The 16,795-nt window shown below is 37.1% G+C and overlaps 1 protein-coding gene across 1 annotated transcript; it reads left to right on the top strand.

Annotated features, from left to right (window-relative positions):
* Positions 1-15,926: 15,926 nt before the first annotated feature.
* On the top strand, positions 15,927-16,553 carry LOC145796218 (uncharacterized). The gene has a single exon (XM_082881258.1). It carries the CDS (start codon positions 15,927-15,929, stop codon positions 16,551-16,553), a length of 627 nt encoding a protein of 208 aa, XP_082737384.1.
* The last annotated feature ends 242 nt before the right edge of the window (positions 16,554-16,795 follow it).

Below are 16,795 nucleotides of genomic sequence, written 5' to 3'. Positions count from 1 at the left end.
CTATAATTGCGCAAGCTGTGGTCATTTTTTTTAAGATCGATCACTTATTTTGAGATGATGGGATGTTGACACTATTACGGTTTGTGTCATAATGATTAGCAAATGATGATGTCAGCAGGCAAGATTGGCTCACTCACACGAGCAATCGCCCTTGACGCTTGGGAGCGAGCAAGGATGAGACTGGTGGTTTATTTTTATTCGGAGCCAAGAGAGGCTTAAATCATCCACTATGTATGTCGCCTTGGTTATAACCAAGATGAGGTCGTGTTAAGGACCAAACATGGATGTTAGTACCCACTTTCCATGTTGTGCCTGTTATGATTAGCCAGATGCGAGATCTCATTTGGCGCCTAGAAGGCGAGCAAATAGAGAATTCGGGTTAAGCGCTAGAAAGCGACTAGACTAATATCTGTACGGTGTATCGAGTATGACATCACTCTTTATGGAAGAGTTACTCCACCGTAGCATGTATTCATACTATATGTGCTTGGCGACCGAGTAATGAGGTGAGAGAATGGATCCCTGTTTCCTCACCGTGTGAGTCTTACGTGTCATTATTGATATGACTTTCATTTATGTACCCTTTTGTGACTTTTGACTATGTCATAAGGTAAGGGGTTGATATTCTGCTACTTTGGTATGTTGCCTGCGGTCATGCATGATTCGGCCTTAAGGGACATCACTGGGAAAGCGGTCAATCCTAAACTAAATGGCATGAGTGCAAAGGGAAGATCATCTAGTATTACACCACTGTTGTATATTCACTGCCGGCAACTCACATCGCTCTGTATGAGAGGCGAATTGAGTGTGAATATATTGCAAGAATTGAGAGGGTCAAACATGCTCTTTTTGAGGGATTAGAGATGTTTTTTGGACCGGTGTAATTAGATGGGTCTGGGGTATATGAGACACTATTTCTTTTCTTTTTTTGGGTTGATGTCTCTATGCTGGCTCATTTTGAGTTTCTAGTATAGAGCTCCCACATGCAGGTGTTCTCAGCGGTCGCACGGTGCATTGGCTAGTATGAGATTGTTCGTTTTTGGGGAGATTGAGATAGAGATGTGGCAGTGTCATGCCAACTCATGTGCGAGTGGGAGATGTTAGTAATGGGCGCCCATGTGGCATGACCATTAAATTTGATTTTGAATCCTTATCCAAATAGGTTTTGATTTTGAAATCAAACCTATTTAGGATAACCACTCTTGAAACAGACGTTATCAGTTTGAACTGATATAGATAGATATAATATATATTAGATATTATCTGTATCTTAACTGATATGGATAGATATTATAATATATTAAATATTTGTTATATGGTTATGGGTAATCCAAGAGAAACAACGTTGAGTCTGTTTCAACCCATACACTGACTCTCTCCCAAAAACACAACGATCAAGTCTTTGACACTGTGGTTAGTGTGGGTGATATTCAATCTGTGATATCACTCCACTGCTGGGTTGGTTCATCAAGAAGTTTCCTGGAAGCACGTGATTTATCCAAGAAGGTTCTATCATCAAGAAGGTATGATCTGATCATTTTAATCCGCTGCATATTCTGTTTTTGTTTTGATTTACAGTATGGAAAGCCAATTCTCTCCTTAGATCGCCTCCATTTCGAAATTTTGGAATGTCTTGTGGGAGGGTTATCAATTAAGGTTGGTTGTGGTTCTTCGACAAAGCTTTGGAATGATGTTTGGGTAGATGGAGAAGCTCATAAGGAGGTATTTTTGAGGTTCTTCTGCCTTGTGGATACACAGATCAAAATCATGGTGAGTGATTTTTCTGAAAATGATCATGCAGTGATTTTTTTTTTTTTTTTTTTTTTTGTGGATGGCTATATTTAATTTTATAGAAGTTGTGGGTACAATAATCATTTCACCTTTCAGCTCCCAAACCTCAACCTTAACCCCCCCCCCCCCCAAAAAAAAAAAAAAAAAAAACTCATCATTTTAGAGGATCTGGACTCAATCATGGAATCTTTGGCCTATTAGGAGCCACAAAGTAACTTGGAAGGAATTTACTATGAAGTCCTTATGAGGGAGAGGTCAATGGAGGCAAAGCTGTGAGTAGGAGTCTCATTTGGAAGAACATTAGTCTATATCTGGTGTGGATAGGATTACAAACAAGTTGAGTTGAATCCAGTGGTAGGCTGTTTAAGTTTGGCTTTAAAACTTAATGAGCTTCCAATCATGCAACGTATTTACATAACTATTTTTAAAATGTTTTGAAATTTGACTTGTTTACATTACGAGCCGGTCTAGAATGAGATTTTAACAAGTTGAACTCCGGAAAATTAAATGGTCAGTTCTTGTTTCTTCAGAAGGTCTTGTGCTATACTGGTTTGAAAAATCGAAAGTAGGAGAAAATTATTTGGGAGGCAATCTTCCATGCAACATTATGGACTTTAGAGAAAACTAGGAATGACAAAGCATTTATATGGTAGCATTTGGGTAAAAGGCTTACAATTATTCAGTGAATGACACAAAATGGTTACTGTCCTTTTCAAGATGAGTCAAAAATATGCCCTTCAAAATTTGAAAAATCTGTCTAAAGCTTAATATATATGTATAAAATAAAGATAAAATAAAAAATCCTCTTTATCCAATGACCCCATGAATAAAATAAAAATAAAAAATCATCTAAAGAGCCAACAAAATAAAATCACTTTACATGAGCCTTGTTTAGAGTGAAATTTTGATTTTTGGTTTGTTTTTCATAATGTATCGAACCAATCAAAATATTATATTTAAATTCTTTAAACATTAGAAGATAAGTTACTACTACAATACTATTTTTGTGATAAAAACTGGAGAATGAAACACTTATAGAGCAACTTTCATACTTTTTCCTTATTTATTTGAAATTTTACAAGTTTTTATAAAACATCTTAAAATTTCATTCAAGTCCCTCATTTGCACCAAACCTACAAACCAAATTGTAGCCAATAGTCAATATTCAGATAAGGTGTAGCAACGAACCGAACAGTACTGTTTACACCATTCGCATCAATAACAAAATATTAATAGAACATTTCCTTTCCCAAAGGCCTAAAAAAAATATCTTCTTTAAACGTTCTCCAATGGCAAACACATTAATTTTCATCTTAAGTTTCTTAAGTGGAGAAATCTGATCGCACTTCACCTATTTTTTAACACGATATCTAAGTTGTCATATTATTCCTCATGCATTTCCTTTTCATATAGGGGAAATATAAAAAAAGTGAGAAGTTGAAAAAATAACTATAAATTCATGAAACTACAAATAATTTATGTATTAGATTGTGCAAATGAGTGTTGTACGTACTTTCATGAATTTGTAATTACTTTTATACTTTCCATTTTTTTTTTTGTTCATATTTTACCTTTAATATATAACCATTTTATATTGATTGACATTTCTTGCATTTCCTACATAATTTTGCATGTATTAGCAACATTTTCAAAACTTTGTCACTAAAGGTTATTTTGTTTTTGTTTTTATATTTATTTTTGGGATGATATTTTACTCATGACACTTATGACGACCAAAATTCGTTCCCCAATGTTTTTTTCAATAAAATTTTATTTTTGAATCTAAAGCTCTTATATGTTAACATCTAAGAGTCCGACACTAATCATCTATTTACCTGAAATATGTTGAAAATTTAATTTTATTTAAGGGGCCAAGAAAAATTTAATAAAATAATTTATACAAAAATATCATTAAAAAATAAAAGCAAACTTTAATATGTACATTAAATTATGAATATGATAGGGAAAAAATCATCAAAGATTATTTAATAAATTCATATATCAAATGTACAATCATGTTAATAAGTATCTGGACAAATAACAAATTTAAAAAACATATATATATTAAAAAAAAAAAAAAACAACAACAACAACAAATCTGAGTAAGACAGAGAAAATCAATGCCTAATATGTCTCTTGGCTTAAGTGTTTTTTTTTTTAATAAAATAAATTAGAAAAAAGAAAAATATCAACAAATACACAAGTGAATACCAAAGTTATAACCAAATAAACTAATGGAGAAATAACAAATCAGCACAGATTTGTAAAAGTAATTTTAGATTAATGAAAAATTTTATAAATTTTAATAATTGAACTTATAAACTTTTTTCATGAAATAATATTTATTTTAAAAAGATTTCACTGGTGTGATTTCCCCTAAACTAATTCCATTGGTTAAGTTGAAGTTTTCTTTAAAAGCTGTATACATGTACGTCATCACTACATGAACAAAATATTTTCACTATACCTTATGACACTTTTTCAAAATAACATTTTTGCATTAAATTATGTAATTTTTTCCCAAAATTATGGGAGGCCAAGGGAAAATAGAATTGATTATAACATAAGAGAATAAGTTTTATCCACAATTGGATGAACTATAGCATAAGATTGAGTCATATTTTATTGTTTGATTATAAATTTATTATTTAGATTATATTCTAATGGCTATTATATCTGACAAAAAAGATAAATTTTTTAATCTTACAATTAATAACTTGAAATATACATATAATTTGCATCATATATTTCTATATATATTACAAAACAAACATAGACAAAACTAGTGGTGTTTATAATGGGTTCATTTGGGAAGGACTTTTTGAATTTTTTGACTTTTTGTAAGAGAAAAAATGTAATGATTATGGATTAAATGTGATATTTTGTCTTATTAGCTAAAAAATATATTTTGTTGTTATGTGACTATGCCTCCGTTTGGGAAGTGGGTTGACTTTTTGGCTTTTTGACTTTTTTGGCTATTTTAGCTTGGGCTAAAAAGTTTGGTTTGGGAATGGCTTTTTGGCTTTTTGGTTTTTTTGACTTTTTATGTGAGAGAAGAATGTAATGATTATGGGTTGGATGTGATATTTTACTTTTTGTGGCTAAAATAGCCTATTTTGTCTTTTGTGGCTAAAATAGCCAAAAAAGCCTCGTTTAGCTCTTGCCAAACGGAGCCTATTTTACCCAAAAAAACCCAAACCAAAACTTCCCAAACGGAGCCAATATAAATATATACACTAGTGGTGTTTGTCCACCCCGTGCATGCTGTTAAATTTGAAAGATATAAATTTTGATTTAAATTTAAAAGCATACAAATTGTGTGCTACTCAAGTAGTAAGGGTCTCTTCTACTAAATTGAAGGTCTTGGTTTTGGGTCTTAGTTCTTTTTTCTATATAATTTTATATTTTAAATAGGGTATAAGAGCATTTTTGAAAATCAAAATGTAATGTTTTGTGTCAATAGCATGAGAAGCCTTCACTTTATAATAGTACTAGTGGCTTATTCAAATAAGTTAAAAACAAAACAAAACAAAATCATGCCACTTAAGTGGTAAAAGTTTTCTTTACCAAACCAAGGTCATAGGTTCGAATCTCACTTTCTTCTCTATGTTCACTTTGTAGATATACTAGAAGTGACGGCTCGTGAAGTTGAGAGATTTGAAAAATAAATAAATAAATAAATAATTAAATTTGGGACATAACTGGCCATGTAGCTACTATTGGGGTATTTTGAAAAAATCTAAAAAACAAGATGTCAACGCACCTTCACATATATAATAGTATATATATATATATATATATATATATATTTTAAATACACATTTATAGTTCGGTAGAGTGAAGATTGTAGTGCATATTTCGCAATATATTTTTTAAATAATTTTATACATATGTATACATAGATATATTCATAAATAATTCAAATAAAATTATTATATATATTTATTTATGTTATATTTTTAGAACACATACATCGTAACATATTTTTAAAATTTTAACTAAATTTTATAAAATATTATTTAAAAAAAATATTTTAGGCCATTCTATTCATTTAATATTCATACCGATCATATATAACATCAAAATAATAAAGTACACGTCACATGATGACTCGGTATGATAAAAATGAAAAATAAAAAGATAAATTACAAATATATCTCTTGAGATTTGTATAAAATATCGATTATCCGTGTAACGCCCCAAAAAAATTAACACAAGAAAACTCATTATCTTCCAACAACATAATCTTGTTTTCCATATTAATCTCTTCCACTGCTTAAAGTATACGGAATATAAAGCCTCATCATTAACATTAGCACCAATCTCTAACATTTGTATTCATTAAACTCTAGAGATTTATTAAAAAAAAATACTTCACATGCTATTATACATTCAACATTCTTAGAATATGAATCTATAGTATGTGGTACAATAAGTCAAGTACAATTCAATGCCCTCAAGGGTTACAAATTCCAAGGCTTAAGTCCGGTTACACAAAAATGTTTTTCGAATCCATACATGTAAACCATTGGCTTGTCAAAAATAATTACAACAAAAGAAAAGAGTCTCGTGCTCTCAAAATACATTACATGCCTGAACTCGGCGGGATCACCATAGGGTGAATACAAAACTCAGTAGGAAGATCTTAACAAAGTATATACATTTTATACAGTCTCCTGAGATGAATGCATATGTCATGTCATGCTCAAAACATATATCTCTATCTTTTGAAAATCTTGTGCTCAATGCAATTTGAAAACGCAACAATTAAATAACTTCAATGTAGTTAAAGGGCGGTAAATACGATTCACATAATTCCTAGCTTGGTGTCTACAAGTAGGCATATCAAGCACTACCAATCACCACTTTACCGGTTGCTAACCAGAAGGCACGTGGTACCTCCCCTACGCGTGTTTTCGATCTTTCAACATGGACACTCAAGCCAACTTAACCAATACCAAACTACGCCTCCTATCTGGATTTACCAATGTATTTATCCCAAAACAATTCAAGGTGATATTGTTTCACGAAACAATTTCTTTCTCAAAGCAATAATTTCCAATACAAAATTCAAAATCAATTGCAACAATGATTAAATAGAATCGTAATGTAAAATGTAACAATGCATTAATATAGTTTCATTATCAACTCCACCACACAATCCTCCATTGTGATCAAATTTCCACAGCTCTTATCAATGTAACATCATAATACATTTTATAAGAGATAATATAACAATACCATCATTTATGCATTCTTCACATATTAACCATCATTTTAAAATTTGGTCTTTCCTAGACAAACAATAATAAGTTATTCCTCAAGCTTCCCAAATCAACAATTCTAATTTTCTCATAAAATTTCCTCATTTGATACAACTATAGAAATTTCTTCAATCATTTATTCACATAACAACTTATCAAGCATAAATTGCACAATAACTCAACATCTTTCCCAAAATTCAAAATTTCTAGAGTTTCCACCAAAACTATGTTTTTGTTCCATTTTTGAAAAGATTTTTCCAAAAACACCCACATTTTAGAACATAGTTCACACTCTCAAAAGTTTTGGAAAAAAAACAGAGAAAATCCACTTCTAATATCATCTAGAGTTCATCAATCCAAAATCATGATCCAAACATGTAAGAAAACCCTAAAACTCAATGTTGATGAAAACTTGATTCAATCGGTGTAAACGTAGCCCTTATTGCCTTCTTCAATTTGGTGTAAAAAGCCCTCTCAAATTCTTGAAGATTTTAGCTAAATCTTAGAGAGAAGTTTGGATTTGGGCATGTTTGTAGAGAGAAAGAAGAGAAAAGATGAGTATAGAGAGAGAAAGAAGTGAAAAAGTGTGTCAAACATGTTTTTGGCATCAGTTTTGAGGAAAAGAGCTCAAATTTCGAGATAGACGCACCGAAATCCACACGAGCGGTTTGAATTCCACACAAGCAAAATCCTAAACCCGCATGAGCGGATTTTGATGCCTTCACAGGCGATTTACTCCAGAGAAAACTCAAATTTTTCATAGAAAATCCGCTCAAGCGAAACCCAAACCCACACGAGCGGTTTTGCCCAGAAAATCCAGAATTTGATTTCGCATCTCAAAACAAATTCCAATGCCCAAAACTCAAAATTTTTAACCTGGAAATGTTAAAGGGAGTTTAAGTAAGAGCGGAAAAAAATTCTCAACGACCCAATATGATAAACAAAACACCGGAAGTAAAGCACACCATCTTTCTACACAATACTAGTCAAGTCCAACACTAGGGACATCACAATCTCCCCTCAGGAAATTTTCTTGAAATTTGGTCACTTCTCTCCCCAACCACCTTCAATGAATAAAGACAATTTAACAATAAAAGGGCTCTGAGTGATAACAACTATACAAATGACAATAATGAATCCATAATAACAACTCAATAATAGCATGGAAATCTCAATCTCAATAACATTCCACTACCATCATCAAAATTTTCACGGGCTAAGGCCACAATACCAACAACCACTAATATGACAATCATAAGCATAAGTTCAACAACAACTGTAACAATCCTATAATAGTTCTCATGCTTAAATAAAAAATAAAAAAAAATAAAAAAAAAACAACAATAGCAATTTCAATGGTTCATTCTCAAACACAAGAGAAAATTACAATCTAAAACAAACAAACTGTTTTCAAATAAATCTTCATACTTGGAGCAGACTCCCGCCTTTCTTTTGTAAGTTGTTTCCTCAACCCCATGGTGTCTCCATAACACATTTAGTAACGGTATAGTCTTGCCCCTCAACACTTGTTCTCGGACATTTAAAATTTGAACTGGTCGTTCTTCATATGAGGCATCCTCATCTACATCTAAGTTAACCCAATCAAGTACATATGAAGGATCAAGTTCATACTTCCTAAGTATGGATACATGAAACACACTGTGAACCCCAGAAAGCTCTAATGGTAAGGCCAAATAGTATGCCACTTCCCCAATCCAATCTAAAATCTCAAAAGTTTCAATAAATTTTGGAGACAAGTTCCCACTTTTACCAAATCTCATCAGACCCTGTCTCGGAAAGATCTTAAGAAACACATGATCACCAACCTCGAAGGATAGAGGTCGTCTTCTCTTATTGGTATAACTCTTTTGTCAGCTTTGAGCCGTAGCTAACCTCTTTCAAATGAGAGCAACTTTCTCTGTCGTCTTTCTAACAATCTTCGGGCCCAACATTGGTGCATCACCCACTTCAGCCCAACAAACTGGTGATCTACAAGGTCGACCATACAAGGCCTTGAATTGTGCCATCCCGATACTTGCCTGATAACTATTATTATAAGCGAACTCAATCAACGGTAGGTGTCTTTCCTAAGAACCCTTGAAATCAAGGATGAAAGCTCTAAGCATGTCCTCTAAAATCTGAATAATACGCTCTAACTGGCCATCGGTTTGAGGATGATAAGCGATGCTAAGGGTCAACTTAGTTCCCAATGCCTCTTGAAAGCTTTACCTCAACCAGGCAATAAAACGAGGATCTCTGTCTGAAACAATGGTCACAGGGACCCCATAAAGTCAAACTATCTCTCTAATGTACAACTCTGCCAAATAATCAATTGAGTAGCTGGTGTGCATCGGAATGAAGTGCGTAGACTTAGTCAACCTACCAACAATCACCCAAACGACATCATTGCCCCATTGTGTTCTAAGAAGCCCAACTACAAAGTCCATGGTAACATGCTTTGATTTCCACTCGGCTATAGGTAAAGGTTGTAGCAAACCCATTGGCTTTTGGTGCTCAGCCTTCACTTACTGGCAAGTAAGGCATTTCGAAACAAATAAGGCGATATTTCGTTTTATTCCCCTCTACCAAAATTGACAACTAAGATCATGATACATTTTAGTGCCTCTCAGATGTACCGCAAGGCGTGAGTGATGAAATTCTCAAAGTATCTCCTCTCTACAAGATTATGGCACAAATAAATGATCTAGATACGTCACACTCAAATCCGAGTAGATGTTCAAACCTTTCTCTTCCTTCCCATTAGAGATCCTATCATGGATTGTCTCCACATTATGGTCGCCATGTTATGCCTTTATGACTCTGTTAATCAAGGTAAGTTGAGTAATTAAAGTAAATACGGTAGCGTCCTCACTAAACTCTCCTAGATGCAAATCAAACTCGTCGATATCACCTAGCATAAACTATTCTCGAATGGCCACACTACTCACAGATTTTCGACTCAAGGCATCGACCACTACATTGGCCTCCCGGGGGTGATAGTGTAACTCAAAGTCATAATCCTCCATAAATTCCATCCATCTCCATTGGTGTAAATTCAAATCCTTTTGGGAAAACAAGTATTTTAGACTCTTATGATTGGAGAAAGCATCAAACTTCTCGCCATACAAATAACGCCTCCAAATCTTCAAAGCAAAAATTACCGCCACTAACTCTAAATCATGTGTGGGGTAGTTCTTCTCATGAGTTTTCAATTGTTGTGAACCATAGGCCACAACCTTCCCTTCTTGCATCAATACACAACCAAGACCTTCCCGGGACGTATCACAATAAATGGTATAACTCAAGCCCCTTTCTGGAATTATCAAAATCAGTGCAGTGGTCAACTTAGTCTTAAGTTCTTGGAATGACTTCTCACAATTCTCGTTCCATACAAATTGGACACCCTTCCTTGTCAACTTGGTCAAAGGTTTGGCTAGTCGAGAGAAGTCCCTTACAAAACGATGATAATACCCGGCTAACCCTAGGAAACTCCGAATCTCAAAAGCATTCTTACATTGTTCCCAATCTTGCACAACATCTATCTTAGAAGAATCTACAGTTACTCCTTCTCTCGACACAACATGCCCCAAAAAATTCACTTCAATCAGCCGCTACTCGCATTTCTCAAATTTAGCAAACAATTGGTGAACCCTAATCAAGCCAAGCACAATTCACAAGTGTTCCTCGCGTTCCTCTTCAGAGGTCAAATAAATCAAGATATCGTCCACAAAAACAACCACGAAACAGTTTAAGAATTCAAAGAAGACTCAATTCATCAAGTCCATAAAGGAAGTATGAGCATTGGTTAAACTGAAAGGCATTACTAGGAATTTATAGTGACCATAACGTGTGCAAAATGCCATTTTCTGAATATCCCCATCCCTAACTCTCAACTGGTGCTACCTCGATCTCAAGTCTATCTTCAAAAAGCAGTGAGACCCTTTAAGTTGGTCAAATGAGTCATCTATTCTGGATTGAGAATACTTGTTCTTAACGGTAACTCAATTCGATTTACGATAATCAATACACGACCACAATGACCCATCCTTCTTCTTTGCGAAGAGAGCTGGTGCTCCCCAAGGTGATGTACTAGGGCGAATAAACCCTTGTCTAAAAGTTCTTGGAGTTGGATCTTCAACTTATATAACTCAGCAGGTGCGAATCTATATGATGCCATGGAAATTGGTGTCATGCCAGGCACTAAGTCAATGGAGAATTCAATCTTCCGATGAGGTGGCAACCTAGTAAGATCTTCAGGAAAAACATTCAGGTGTTCCCAAACTACCCTTGGCAAATCATTCCGAACCATGCTACCATCATTGGCTAAAGCAAAGGAAAAAAGGAAACTAAGCCCTCCCCAACTCTTAAAGTCAAACAACGGTGGAAACGATCTATCACCCCTATCACACAGAAAATCGAAACAATCCCCAGTAAGTGTGCATATGGACACTCGGTGACGCTAACAATCTATAGTAGCTCAGAAGTGTACCAACCAATCCATACCCAAAATAATGTCAAAAGTGGGCATGTCTAAGATGATGAAGTCAAAATAGAGTCGGCGATCTGCGACCTTAACCTCGCAAGAGCGGCACACTTGGCCCAATGCCACTCTACCCCCAACCGGTGACTCAACCCATAAAGAAGACTCCAACTGATCAATCTCTACTCCTAGTGCAGAAGCAAAAGTAAAAGATATAAATGAATGCGACGCATCCGTATCAATCAACACACTAGCCAAAGAATTGAACACAACAAAATTACCTCTCACAATAGAGGATCCTGGCAACTGCTCCGGCACCGTAATAGCATACACGCGCCCCTGTGGCCTCTGATCAACCTGCTCATCTCGCGAAGTATAGGCCTGCTTCACTGATTGAGTCGAGGTGGCTCCTTGATTAGCTCGTGAGGTTTGAACTAAATGAGCCTGCTGATGGCTCTAAGTTTGCCTTGACCCTGATACGCCAGATACGCCTCCTAACTGTGGGTAAGATCTTCTCAAATGCCCCGACTGACTACACTAAAAGCATATAGGTCCTTGTCCCCTACTCTAGGACTGACTTTGAGATCGGTTAGGTGGTGGTGGTGGTAACATCTGTTGTCCTCCTCTCTTCTGTAGGCAAGCACTAGCCTTGTGGCCCTATTGGCCACACTTGAAACAAGTAAAGCTGCTTTGAACATTTCTCCTAAGGCCAACACTCGGCAATGGGAATATAGATCTAGTCTACTGTGATTGGGGCTGGAATGAAGAGGTGCCCCTATGCTTCTTACTAAGTGTGAAGTCCTCTTGTGACTCCTAAACCCAAGACCTCGAACCCCAGAGTCTCTCCTCCTCGGCCTGCACTGTAATCTCTACATGTGTCGCCGTCTCCACAAGACGGTCATAGTTTCGGATCATGTTTTCTGGCAACCTTGTATAAAATTTTGGTTTTTAATCTCTTTTCGAATTCTATGCAACGGCGCTCCTCCGTTTTCACCAACTCCGGTGCAAATCGGGACAAACTTGTGAAGGTCGTTTCAAACTCGGCCACCGACAGGTTTATTTGCTTAAGATTTTGAAATTCTTACCTCAATATGTTCGTAGCTGTGGGAGGTAGGTATTTGTTTTGGAAAACAATGACAAAAGTTTCTCATGTCAACCCTACTCTGCCTATTACGTACTTCCACCATTGGTCCACATCCCTTTTGAGGTAGTAACTTGTCAGAGTCACCCTTAGTTCACTATCATCAATGTGAAGCATCTCAAATGTTTTCACTATTTGCTCGAGCCACTCGTCTACTTTCTTGGGCTCTGAGCCATCGTGAAACTCATCCGACTTGGCCCATAAAAATCTCTAGTAAGAAAATTTACCCTTGTCTTGACGACATTCTCTCTGGCTTGGTTCTCCGCCCTCAAGATGTTCATCGACTCTCTCAAAGCCCTTGTCATTTCCCGGGCTAGGACACCCATAACGGCTTGACCCGCTTGTTTTGGAACTCCCTCTTGCCCCATTTGCTCGGCCACATAAGCTTGGCCTGCTTGCTCAGCCGTATTAGCTTGGCCGAACCCTTTTTCTTACATTGGAACCTCATGAACTGGTACTTCATGAACACCCCAATGAGGCCTACCACTCCTCCCGCCTCTACCACCACGTGCCTATCCTTTTTCCTGACATCCTAATTAAGGATAAGAGTAAACAATTTAGCACACAATCTCATATGTGCTCGCAACTTATCTCACATGTCCCATCACAACAATTTATAAATTTCCATTTCATGTAAACACTTAGTTTCACTCCACATAAGCACTTAATCATGCAAACACATACGGATTACTGTTTTACGATGAAATTTGTCCCATAAAATACCGAGAATTCTTATTAGAATGAGCATTGATTAGGTGCCCTTCTAATAAGGCTTCAAGGAATTTAATAGGTGCAAACAACATCCCAAAAGTTCAATCACATACCCATCTAATCATATAAGCATGTTATCACATAACACCTAAAACATGGAACATCTCTTAGTTAAGCGAAATGAACCTATTGTAAACGACCACTTCTTACAAGTTCTGATACCTAGTTGTAACGCTCCAAAGAAATTAACACAAAAAAGACTTATTATCTTCCAACAACATAATCTTGTTTTCCAAATTAATAGCTTCTATTGCTTAAAGTATACGGAATATAAAGCCTCATCATTAACATTATCACCAATATCTAACATTTGTATTCATTAAACTCCAGAGATTTGCAAAAAAAAAAAAAAAAAAAAAAAGAAAGAAAACCGTCCTCTTTTTGTCACAACTTACATCAATGGTGTAGAGTTCAAGCGTGCTTTCCTTGATGGTAGGGCATCCATAAACATTATCACTATTGACACCTTTACAAAGGCTGGTATTCTAGAGTCCAGAATGATTCGCCAACTGATCACTGTAATAGGTTTTGGTGGTGAAAAAAAAGTTACTAGGGGCCATGTTCTCGTGGACTTAGCAGTTAGCGAGATCCATTCCGCAACTAAGTTCCACATGATTGAAGCAAACAGAAATTACCATACGATACTTGGTAGAGCTTGGATGCACCAATATGGGGCTATCCCGTCCAATTATCACCAATGCGTGAAAGCAAAGTTGGGAAAGCGCACGGTGACCATAAATGCGTTTGAAAAGCCATTCAGAGTGGAAGAGGCGCACTATTCGAATGCAGTTTTCTTTACTGAGTTGTCCACAAATGAAACTCCAAGGACTGGTAAAGTTGCAAGGGTAAAATTACCGAAGTGGGAAGACATTCGAGATTTAAAGGCTGCTCCAGAAAGCAGTGGACAAAAAAGGAGCAGCAAATCCACAAGTCTGTTAAAGTGCGCGAGGGCGGCAAGACAGTTTACTACCTATGACGGTCTTGGGGGCCAGACTTCATACCTTGGGAGGATGGCCCCGAGACAAATAAATGTGACAGTAATGAGTCCCAAGAAGGGTTGGTAGAGGCGCCTGAGCCCGCCCTTGAATGCATGCAAGATAGGCCCAATCCGTAGCAAGAGGTACTTGCTAAGGCCAACATCAGTTACTTACCTGGGCAGAACAAGCTGGTGTTTATCAGGGACACAATGGCTCCAGTAGCTAAGGCAAAATTGATAACACCACTAAAACGATACAGTGATGTCTTTGCTTGGACATATGACAAGATGCCTGGTCTTTACCCATCCCTTGTCACTCATCATCTGGACACTTTTCCCAACTCTAAACCAATCAAGAAGCATGCTCGAAAGTATCACCCTGATCTTGAAGCAAAGATTAAGGCAGAGGTAGAAACGCTACAGAGGGCCAAGTTCATTGAGCCTATACAATGCCCAACCTAGCTAGCAAATATTGTGCCTGTGCAGAAGAAGAACGGTCAAATCAGGGTATGTGTGGACTTTCGCGACCTGAATAAGGCCTGCTCGAAAGATGAGTTTCCATTGCCCCATGTTGACACACTTGTCGATTCTACTGCGGGCCATCAGATGTTCTCCTTCATGGATGGATTCAGTGGTTATAACTAGATCAAAATGGCGCCAGAAGATGTAGAAAAGATGGCTTTCAGAATGCCCTTGGGAAATTTTTTCTATAAGGTGATGCCCTTCGGTTTGAAAAATGCGGGGGCAACCTACCAACGGGCTATGACTGTAGTGTTCCATGACATGTTGCATCATGAAGTGGAAGTATATGTGGATGATCTGGTGGTCAAGTCTACTGAGGCAAGCTGACACCTCTGTGATTTGGAAAAAGTTTTTCAGCGTTGCCACAAATTCTTTCTAAAGATGAACTCTTTCAAGTGTGCCTTTGGAGTTACCGCCGGCAAGTTCCTTGGCTTCATTGTACACCAGCGGGGGATCGAAGTAGATGAGGATAAGATCACATCAATCATTGAGATGCCACCGCCACACTCTCAAAAGGCCTTGAAGAAATTCCTAGGCAAAGTGTCATACCTCAGGAGGTTCATTCCAGCCCTTGCTGAGATAACCTTTTCCTTTGGGACACTACTGAAAGGGAATCACAAGTTTGAATGGTTGCAAGAACACCAACAGGTGTTTGATATGGTGAAGAGAGCACTTATCTCTCCAATTACAATGATTGCCCCATAGCCCGAAAAGCCTCTGCTACTATACCTGACCTCTATTCCTCGGCCTATTGGAGCTCTACTTGTTAAAGACATAGATGGCATTGAGAAGCCAGTCTATTACATCAGTCGCAAAGTTAATGGTGCCGAGTCGCGATATACCCTAATTGAGAGGCATTGCTTAGCCTCAATTTTCATAGCGTAGAAGTTGCGCCACTACTTTTTGGCACACCAGTTCCAGGTTGTGACCCGAAATGATCCAGTTCGATACTTGCTGAGCAAGCCCGCTCTGACTGGGAGAATGACAAGATGGCTCTTGGCTCTAGCAGAATATGACATCATTTGTGTTACTCCCAAGGCTATTAAGAGCCAAGCACTTGCAGACTTACTGGCCCAATTCCCATCTGGTGAACATGAACCTGCAGAGGTACCTCTACCAGGTGAGGTCCATGTCTCAGCAGCCGCAATTGAGACTTATTGGGACTTAAAATTTGATGGAGCTTCTAGAGCTGGAAAAGGTGAAGCTAATGTAACACTAACTAGTGAAGAAGGAGAGAAGTTTCATCTATCATATAAGTTTGACTTTGAGTGTTCAAACAACGAGGTTGAATATGAGGCATTGATATTAGGTCTAATAGCTGCCCAAAAGAAGGGCCTCCACAAGTTGAAACTTTGGGGCGACTCCAAGTTAGTTGTCAAGCAAACAATGGGTGATTTCGCCTTAAAGAAGCCTCTGTTCACCCCATATCGCACCGTAGTTCAAAAGTTGCTCACTCAGTTTGATGATGTCCAAATTCAGCATACTCCTCAAACACACAACCGTTTCCCCGATGCCTTGGCTACACTGGGGGCAAAGGTGGATATACCAGATGATAGTATAGCCATCGTCATCGAGAAAAGAACAACACCAACATTATTAGCTGAATAATATACAGAGCAAGATGTTGAGGGGTGGAAAACAGATATAATCCAGTAGTTGAAAACAGGCCAGGGAACGATCAGACCAACAGAACTTGCATAATTTTTGCTCCTTAGAGGAGAGTTGTATTTTTGCGGTCCCAACAACTTGCTGGCAAGATGCGTCGGTAGACAAGAAGCAACTCACAGACTTAACCAAATCCATGCTAAGTCCTATGGAGATGGAGATATCAGTCTATACCGACGGATACA

Source organism: Camellia sinensis, chromosome 7 (genome assembly GCF_055761805.1).
Source record: "Camellia sinensis isolate YWXY chromosome 7, ASM5576180v1, whole genome shotgun sequence".
Lineage (NCBI taxonomy): Eukaryota > Viridiplantae > Streptophyta > Magnoliopsida > Ericales > Theaceae > Camellia > Camellia sinensis.
The sequence above is the reverse complement of the archived record's forward strand: the minus strand, read 5'-3'. Positions and strand labels throughout refer to the sequence as shown.